The following is a 9374-nucleotide window of genomic DNA, read 5'->3' as shown; positions in this document are numbered from 1 at the left end:
GTGGGTGTGATGAGAGCGCCCGTGCTCAGCCACGGCAGCGGAGAGGCTGCGTCTGCGCTCCAGCCCGGCCCACAGGTCGCGGCCAGCCTGCCAGCGTGCCGAGCGGGATTCCTGGAAAACAACCCCTTGTTGATCAGGGTCTGTGCCTCGTCCTGCCCGGGCCGGTTCCCAATTATCCCCTCTTTTCCCTGTGCAGGTGCCTCGGCGTGGCCGGTTGCTGCTAAAGGTCCCCGGGGACGCCCTTCTCGGGTGGAAACGTGGCTTTGCCGACGGCGCGGGCAGAGATGAGGACAGCGGAAGACTCGAATGGGACGGTCCTGCACCGCCTGATCCAGGAGCAGCTGCGCTATGGGAACCTCACGGAGAACCGCACACTGCTGGCCATCCAGCAGCAGGCCCTGCGCGGCGGCGGTGCCGGTGGTGCCGGCAGCCCCCGCTCCTCCCTGGAGAGCCTCAGCCCGGAGGAGAGCCAAATGGTGCAGCAATCCACGCGGCAGGAGCCCCAGGGCCAGGAGCATCACTCCGACCATGTCTACTTGGAGAACAATGTCTATCGGCTCTGCCAGCCCCAGCACAAGGGCGAGGAGCTCCCCACCTACGAGGAGGCCAAGGCGCATTCCCAGTACTACGCCTCGCAGCGGGGCGGGCAGCAGCCCGGAGGGGCCAGCCTGGGGCTTCAGGGTGAAAACGGTCCACGCGGGGCTGAGAGTGGCACCCGACGCCCTGATGAGGGGTTGAAGGACCTGAAGCACGGCCACGTGCGGTCGCTGAGTGAGCGGCTGATGCGGATGTCGCTGGAGAGGAACGGGGCCAAGGCGCAGAGCCCCATCAGCGCCTCCCACAGCTACCCCCAGCTCTCCCGCCACCACCAGCTCGCTGCCCTGCGAGGGCAGCACCCCGAGGGGCCGGAGCCGCGGGGACCTCCCCCGGAGTATCCCTACGTCATCCCTTCTCAGGATACTTACCTGGCTGAACCCCGACCCTGCTCCCGGGAAGGTCCTGGATTTCAGCATCCCGAAATCAGGTAACCTGCGATCCCCAGCCCCTGCTTTTGGGGCACCCACCAGGTGCCTCCTAGCCGTGGTGCCCCAGGAGTGGCCGCGATGGATGCTCGGAAGATGTGGGATACAGAGATCAGTGGGGGGCCTCCCAGGGCAGCTGTTGCCCAACCTCTTGTCCTCGTGGGGCCAGATCTGGCTTAGCCCATGGGAGTCTGCAGGGACCCCTCCGACCCTCTCCTCTCCCCAGTTTCCCCCAGCACAGTTGAGTTTTTCCAACCAGTGATGAAAATTCCACCGCTTCTGCAGACCCTGCCCCCTCCCCATGCACTGGGAGGAATTTGGGGTTAATTTAGGAGCTGGAACCAGGTCAGGAAATGGCTAAATGTGGAACAGGCATGGGGCAGGGTGGAAGGCAAATGCTCTCCCTGCTCTGTGGAAACCCACTCCGTGGTCCTGAGCTGGGGATGTCCACGTAGCACCGGCCTGCTGCTGTGGGATTGCTGCTGAGCCGAGCCTGGGCTGGCACTGGGTGGTTTGTGGAGGTGACGAGCAGTGCTGGGCAGTTTGATGCTGCCAGCAAAGCCCCAGGTTGTCACCAAGAGGTCCATGGAGAGGTCTGGGGGCCCAGGCATTGCCTGGTGTTTGAGGAGGGCTGGAAACAACTTCTTCCAGTGTTGAAAAAGATGGGAAGAAGGTAATTGGAGGCTCGATGGGAGGACGCAGGCTGTGCCCAGCCCTGCTGACCTACCCAGGCAGACAGCAATAGCATCTCCGGCAGGAAAACCTCCTTCCAGGGAACAAAGAGGGGAAGGGGAGCTGCGAGGAAGATGTATTTATTCTTCCTAGCTCCTATATCATGCCGCAGGAATGCAGGCCCTTGGCGGGCCGCCCGCAGCAGAGCGGGGCTGGGCCATGCATGGCCGCCCCGCTCAGGGTATTCGAGGCGGCTGCAGGATGTCGAGGAACTCAGAGTGGTCTTGCAAGGGGCAGCCGTGCTGGCCCTGCTCCTCCGAATACAGTGAGGATGTATTAATAGTTTGGTGGTGAGGAGCTGTGCCAGGAGCCCTTGCTTTGCCCAGGAAAAAGGGAAAAGGGGCAGCACTGCTGGCTCCTGAGGTGCAGTGTTTGCTGAACTGTGTCCATCTGCAGCATCTCCAGCAGTGGGGAGGCCCTTGGGGGCTGGCAGCCCATCCTGACCCACAGGCTGGATCTTGGAGCTGTCAGGTCAAGGCATCACTGTGAGATGGGGTTTGGTTCACATTTGGGAGTGCTCGGGTGAGCACATTTTAGAAAGCAAACACTTCCCAGCTCTTGAAAAGCAGGATAGGAGCTTCCTGGATCTTCCATCCTCCTTTGGGTCCACCCAAAGGCACTGGCACCCGCTTGGCCCCTAGCTTTGGAGCGGTCATCGGGATGCTGGAGATGCGGTCAGCTCTCCCATCCTGCCAAGCCCCTTGAGCATCCCTCTCCTCCCTCCATGCAGGGTGCTGCCCACCCATGTCCCTGCCACGTTCCTGCCGCCGCCGGGTGCCCTGTGCCCAGGCACGCTGGGTCCTGCCGATGTGGAGGCACTGGTGAACGCCCAGGCGGTCTCGGCCAGCAGCCGCCTGGCCCGGGCAGATGCGGTTCTGCGGGAAAACGAGAGGCTCCAGCGAGAGAGCGAGAAGCTGCGGCGGGAGTTGGAGAGCTGCGCCGAGAAGGCGAGCCGCATCCAGAAGGTGAGCGAACAGCAGCAGCCCTGCGGCTGTGGCATTGTGACCCCTCACCCAGGGTGGGGGGATGCTCAACCAGCTGCTGTGGAAATTCACCCCCTTTAGTGTTTTAATCCCTTCTCCCCCTTGCGCTGGAGGCTTGTTCCCCTCTGAGCAGCTGCCTTTCAGCAGCATGGCAGGCAGGACGGGGGAGAAGGAGCCCATTCTCTGGTGACCCCCTCCCTCCGCCTGTCCCCCCATCCCTGGCCGCCACAGAAAGCCCTTTGTGCAGCCGTGTACAAGGAGCGGCTGTTCCCCGCCAGCCAGGCTACAGCAGAGCCAAAAACCTGCAGAGGGACTCTTTTACAAGAAGAAAGGCAGAAAAAGTTAGTTTTCTCTCAAAAATTGTAAGCTGGGGGTCAGCCCAGGGGATTCCATGGGTGCATTGAGCTCCTCTGACAGCTCAGGTTGGGATGAGCGACCCGGGTGAGCTTTGGCCAGCATTTCCCTTTCCTTTCCTCGTTCCACGAATATCTAACCCTGGCCTGTCCCTTCCTCCACCCCAGCTGGAGAGCGAGATCCAGCGCATCTCGGAGGATTACGAAAACCTTGTCAAGGCCTCTTCCAAGCGGGAAGCCTTGGAGAAAGCCATGAGGAACAAGAGAGACGGTGAGATGCGACGGCTCCAGGACTTCAACCGGGACCTGAAAGGTGAGGGACCCTCCATGTGCCTATCCCCGCAGGCAGTCTCTGTCCCCTGGCTTTTCCCTCTGGGTGTTTCCATGGGAAGACAGGCTTCTCCCTCTTCCTCTGGCTGAAATCTTGTATTTAAATCTTAATTGGGTTTAATTGCCTTTGGACCAGAGCGGTTGGAATCGGCGAACAAGCAGCTGGCCAGCAAGACCCAGGAAAGCCAGGAAAGCAACCAGGGAAGCATGGCCAAACTCCTGGCACAGAGTAAGTCCTGTGGGATGCCCATCCTCGCCCGGCTCCCCGTGGCACCCGTGAGCGGGATGGCGGGGGCTTGGTGCTCCCCCTCTCAGCTGGAGGAGGAGGTGGCGGGTGGCGGGCGGCAGCTCTCGCCCTTCCCCAGGGAGGATGGAGCCTCTTGGCGCTGGACTCCAGCCATTAATCCCGGCAGGCCGGCGGCGTGACCCGCATTCTCCACATTCCTGCCGCCGCGCCGGCTCTTCCAGCACCAAGCCCGCACTCCCACCCTGCGACAGCCTGGCCCTTCTCTCCCTCCTCCCTCCTCTGCCTCGCAGCTGTGCAGGCCTGGGCTTTTTTTGGGGAGAAAATATACCTAAATCCATTATTTTAGCAGAGAGACACGGTGTTGATATTATGTGGGCGGAGTTGCATCCCCTCCCTAAGGTGCCTGGATTCATTCTGGGCAGCTTTTACCCTTGAAGAGCCAAAATTCAGGCTGGAACGTGGCAAATGGAGGCTTTTGGCCATCTGCCCGTGTGGCTGGAATGCCCCTGGCCCCTACGTACTGCAGGAGGGAAGGCACAGCCGGGTTTTGGGGAGCAAAAAGCCCCCATGGGGCTTTGTGGACCAGCCTTAAGGCAGCGAAGCCTCCTCAGCTGAGACCTGGGGGCTGTTTTTGCAGGCTACGAGCACCAGCAGGAGAAGGAGAGGCTGGAGCGGGAGGTTTCCCTGCTGCGCAGTGCCAATGAGGACCAGCGGCAGCGGGCAGAGTTGCTGGAGCAGGCGCTGGGCAGCGCCCAGGCGCGGGCAGCCAAGGCAGAGGCCGAGCTGCGGAAGAAACGGGCTTACGTGGAGAAGGTGGAGCGGCTGCAGGCAGCCCTGGGCCAACTCCAGGCTGCCTGCGAGAAGCGGGAGCAGCTCGAGCTGCGGCTCCGCACCCGCCTGGAGCAGGAGCTGAAGATGCTGCGGGCTCAGCAGGTGGGTGCCAGTGAGCCGCAGTGGTGCGTGCCGGTGAGCCACGGTGGGTCTGCACCCTCTCAGAACCTCCTCATCCTCTCTTATGTTTGGGGTTTTTTTTATTTTTGCTGCTGCAGAGGCAGGCAGGTGCCATGGGCGGGGGGACACCGGAGCTGAGTGCCCACACACTCTCCGAGCAGCTGAGGGAGAAGGAGGAGAAGATCCTGGCCCTGGAGGCGGACATGACCAAGTGGGAGCAAAAGTACCTGGAGGAGTGCACCATGCGGCAGTTTGCCATGGATGCCGCGGCCACCGCGGCTGCCCAGCGGGACACGACTCTCATCAGCCACTCTCCGCGGCACTCCCCCAACAGCAGCTTCAATGAGGACCTCTTTCTGGCCAGCCACAAGCACCAGGAGATGGAAAACAGGTAGGCCCACCTCACTGACAAGCTCATGCTATGGGCTGGGCTGGGCAGTGCCTGCATCCTCCTCTCCCTCTTTGGCTCCTCACCCAGCTTCTACCTCTTGCCCTCTCCAGATTAAAAGCCCTTCATGCCCAAATCCTGGAGAAGGATGCTGTCATCAAGGTCCTGCAGCAGCGCTCACGGAGGGACCCCAGCAAAGCCCTCCAGGGCTCCCTGCGGCCAGCGAAGTCCGTGCCCTCCATCTTTGCTGCCTCCGCTGCCCCGAGCTGGCCAGGGGCTGGCCAGAGCGACCGGCTGGCCGAGGGCAGCTCCCGGGGCAGCACAGGTAAATAGAGGTACCTGCTTGTTCCCTGCCTTCACTTGGCAGCAGGGAATTACCCTGAGGTTTTGGAAGCAGAGAGCTTGGGAAAGGGGGATTTCTCTGGTGAGCAATATGGACCAGCCAGAGGAGCTGGCAATGCCTAACAGCATCTCCTCCAGCAGGTAAAGCCACCACTGAAGGTGCAGCAGCCCCCGTTGCCCTTCCCCTGCCCTCCCACTCCAAGCACAGCAGCAAGGACGGCAGCACACAGACAGACGGGGCAGCTGAGAGCGGCAGCCAGGGCGAGGGCACCGAGCGCCCGGCCGGTTTGCTGGGTGAGTCCCCCGGGGGCGGCACGGGGCAGAGCTGGGGATGCTCCAGCACCTGGGCTTAGCAGCCAGGAGGTGGATTTTGCACAAGCATCGGTCATTTTTTAAGGCATTTAAAGGCCCTTGAATCTGGTGGGTTGGAATCCCTGCAATCACTCGTTGCTTTTTTTATTTTTGAGGTGTATTGCTTTTTTTCTTGAACATCTTGGGGGGAAGGCTGGATCAGCAGCACTCTCACTGCTGGTCCTTCAGTGGAGTGGGTGCCATGCCAGTGGTCTTCACCTCTCCTTTAGCTCTCACCTTCTTTCTCTGCAGAGAGCTCGGCCGCTGCCAGAGCCCCAGATCTGTCCGACATGGTGGAGATCCTGATTTAAGGCCACCCAGGGGCTGCACACCAGCCCCTCTGCCCTCCCTGCCAGTGCCTGCCCGGGATGGAGGAGCCTGCAGGAAGGAGGACCGAGCCTGGAGCTCAGTGGCATCCCAGCAGCCGGTCTCAGCCCCTGGGGAGGGCCACCGTCCCTGCTCGGCACCCACGTGGGTCCCCAGCTGCGCGGGGCGCGCTGGAGCCCGGGGACCCTGCAGTGGCGGTGGGGCCTCGTGACTCCCCTGTAAATACACCGGGGTTTTGTACGACAGGAGCAAACCTATTTATCGTTTCAGCCTCTTCTCCTTCCCAAGGCAGGGGGATTCTTTCCACATACACCCTTCTTTGGCTCCATCCCCATCCCGTCTCTGGGTCTTGGCCATCTGTGCCCACCCAGTGCTTGGCCTCTGAATGGAAAATCCCTCTTGGTTCACCCAAACTGTACCCATCAGCCTGCACGAGGGCAGAGCCAGGAGGGATCCTCCGTGGGTCCCGTCAACTGCCCAGATCCACGTGGCCAAGCTGAGCGCTGGGAACCCCAAACCTCCATCATCTGCATCCACCACCTGCATCCTGCCTCTGTTTTTATCATGGGCAGGTGAGGGGTTGGGGATGGGGTGGTGGTGGTGAAAAAGAGAAAATTATGAGGGAATGAATGGTGGAGGAGAAACCCCCTTGAAACCAGAGATGAAACGCTCAGAGTAAACTGACGACGGCTGATGGAGGTGGTGGGATGTGCCCCCCCTCTCATGGCTTCATCCCACCGCTACGTCCCCCAGCTACTGGCAGCTGGCTTCTGCCTGTAGCCAGCACTGACACCTTGCTCCTCTGAGCTCGGACACTTCCCGTCCTTGCCCTTCGTGTATATATTTTTGTCTTTCTTTCTTTATTTCTTTCTTCTTTAAACATGTGTGCATTTGCTGGACAACTGCATTTTTTATTTTTTCTCTCCCAGACACGTAAAAAATGCGTTCGGTTCTCGTGCATTGTTTACAAAGTGGAAAACAAACAAGCAAAAAATTATGAAAGAGGAAAAAAAAACCACCCCACAACTTAATATATTTTATATTAATATTGGTATTTCTTTTTAAGTAATTTTTTTTTTGTGCTGTGAACTTTTTTTTTTTCCTGCCAAAGATGATGAGTTCTTGTTTGTGCGTTTTAAGTTATCTTAAGTATTTAAACGTAAACCTGGCTGTTTCGTTATGCTGCCCTATACCGAGATTGCTGTAGCATTCCACTTGGTATAACAATATTTTAATAAAAAAACCCCAAATATTGACCCACGGGTACTCTTTTTTCCCATGTGATGGGGCAGGACAGAGGTGCTCATGGAGGGAAAGAGGTCTAGGAGTGGTGACACCCTGGCTTAAACCTGCCCTTCCCAACTCCCCAGGGCAGCAATTTGGGGTGCAGTTGTGTGGGAGAGGGGAAATAAATGCCCAAGACCATCTCTGCATTCCCCAAAATCCCATTTGGATTCCATTTCCCCCACCTTGATGGGAGAAAATGATGGAGTTGCCTGGAAATGTTGATGTAGTTTCATCCCTGGGTGTAGTGCTCTGGATCATCCCAAGGGGATCATCCTCCGTTCCTCACAAGACCCATTTCTGCTCTCATAAGCCCCTGCTACAGGGACTCCTTGATGGCCAATGTCTTCAAGCACGCCTGGGCCTGGCTTTGTCAGGCACCTCTAAGCTCTTCCCGCCCTGCTTGGCTCATTCGTCCTCTGGATGACTAGAAGTTCTGGTCTTCAAGCTGGGGCTACCTTAAGTCTTCCACAGCCATGCCATGCTGCTCCCCAGCCCTTCTCCTCTAAGCTTTTTGTTTGCTGCTATCATAGGACTTTTATTTTTAATAGCTGTCACGTTAATGATTCCCAGGGAGCATCCCCAGGGACTCTGCTCTGGCTGCTTGGGCACTGGCAGCCCAGCAGGAGCCATTACCAGCCAGGCTGGGGCTTTCCCTTTTGTGCATCACTTGGCATTTATTGGTAGCTCAGGTTTTTTTTACTCTGCCATCCCTGGGGACCAGAAGATCTTGTGCAAGTCTTTGCAATGGGCTTTAGCTCAGATTCTGCAGAACAATGGCATAAGAAACCAGCTTTGCTGCTGACTCTTCCCTGGAAAGTGGCTTAGGACTCCGCTGAGGGTCACCGGTCTTGGTGGGACTGCAATGCTGAACGCTGACTCAGTTCGACCCTTCCCACCCAGGAACCTGGAAGCAGCATGGCTGAAAATCTGGGGCTTCCTGTGGCGGTGGAACCAGTCTCCATCCCTGCAAGAGCTGGTTAGAGAGACTTGGAGAATGGGAAGGTCGGAGCTGGGCTCCTCCTTCTACCCGTAAATTCTGGGTTTTGCAAACAGGGAAACAAGCTCCCCCTCCCGCGCCGGGCCTGTCTGAAGGGGACCCAGAGCCCTCCCTGGAATGGGGCCAGTGATGGGGAGGACAGGGTGGGAAGCTCACGGAGAGCTGCTCCTGCTGGGAATGTCGGGGGGTCCCAGTGCCCCCCCGGCCAGGGGCCGTACCTGCCCTGCCTCCCCCAGCTCCTGCTGGCGGGGAGCTGCAGGCAGCCGCCCGGGAAGGCTTGCAGCATTCCTGGCATACCGCAGCTCTCACAGCCCGTGCTTTATTTACCCGAATCCGGATGTGGAACGGCCTTGCAGCAGGTCTGGCTGTTTGCAGGCAATTTTCCGGGTCCAGAGATTGAGGCAATGAGCTTCTGGTGAGAGCTTTGCTGACTGCTTGGCCATCCCCCACCCTGCCCATCGCCCTGTGGACCCCCATCCCCAGGGCTTTCACAGTCTCCAGCAGACAGCAAATGGGGGAGCACAGCCCTGTATGAGTGAGGTGACAGAGAAGCGTTGAAAAATGGGAAGGGAAAGGAAAACTCCAAAGCCCAGCTGTGAATGCGGGAGCTGGGCCATGGGGAGAGAATGCTCGAGCCCAGCAGGTTGGGACAGGAGGTCCACGGCTCCTCCTGCTATGCCCCCGAGTATGTGCAGCAGCACCCGGATTCATTTGTTTTGGTAGGGTTGCTTTTCAGCCAGGGCAACAGCCTGATGGAGGTCTGTGCCTTGGTGCAAGGAAGGCTGGCATGGGGGTGTGTTATCACCTGCTTTATCGCTCTGTCACCACAGGCATTTCGCTCTGCCCTTTCCACACCATCTCACTGGGTTTCACCATCAGCATCACTGGGACCCACAGTCCTTTATCCCACGTGAGTCTTGCTCAGGACAGGTCTCTGTCACCGCGATGTGGCTGAAATACCATGTGGGAGCCAAACCTTTTTGTTCCCACTCCTGCTCCTATCTCTGTGTCTGTGATCTCTGCATCCTTGATCCTTACAGTCCCTGTGTCCCTGTGTCCTTTAT

At 58.7% G+C, this 9374-nt stretch overlaps 1 protein-coding gene across 2 annotated transcripts; it reads left to right on the top strand.

The window, feature by feature from the left end:
- Positions 1-42: 42 nt before the first annotated feature.
- Positions 43-7282, top strand: AMOTL2 (angiomotin like 2). 2 transcript variants are annotated; one of them, XM_026855545.1, is made up of 9 exons: positions 43-1024; positions 2485-2719; positions 3259-3403; positions 3557-3649; positions 4305-4600; positions 4717-5009; positions 5120-5331; positions 5490-5642; positions 5952-7282. In XM_026855545.1, the coding sequence occupies exons 1-9, from the start codon at positions 285-287 to the stop codon at positions 6008-6010; spliced, it is 2226 nt and encodes a 741-aa protein (XP_026711346.1). In that variant the 5' UTR covers positions 43-284; the 3' UTR covers positions 6011-7282. The 2 variants fall into 2 exon arrangements, with proteins under 2 accessions (XP_026711346.1, XP_026711344.1); XM_026855543.1 differs by having other exon boundaries at positions 44-1024; positions 5487-5642.
- Positions 7283-9374: the final 2092 nt, after the last annotated feature.

The sequence above is a fragment of the Athene cunicularia genome (genome assembly GCF_003259725.1).
Source record: "Athene cunicularia isolate RWA chromosome 9 unlocalized genomic scaffold, athCun1 chr9_part2, whole genome shotgun sequence".
NCBI classification, from domain to species: Eukaryota; Metazoa; Chordata; class Aves; order Strigiformes; family Strigidae; genus Athene; species Athene cunicularia.
This window is presented reverse-complemented; position numbering and strand designations above follow the sequence as displayed.

Bases quoted from the DNA above. Each gene is read 5' to 3' on its own strand.
- AMOTL2 (XM_026855543.1), top strand. From the start codon at position 285: ATGAGGACAGCGGAAGACTCGAATGGGACGGTCCTGCACCGCCTGATC. The intron at 4,601-4,716 runs GTGGGTGCCAGT...TTGCTGCTGCAG, and splicing joins AGATGCTGCGGGCTCAGCAG to AGGCAGGCAGGTGCCATGGG. The intron at 5,010-5,119 runs GTAGGCCCACCT...TGCCCTCTCCAG, and splicing joins CACCAGGAGATGGAAAACAG to ATTAAAAGCCCTTCATGCCC.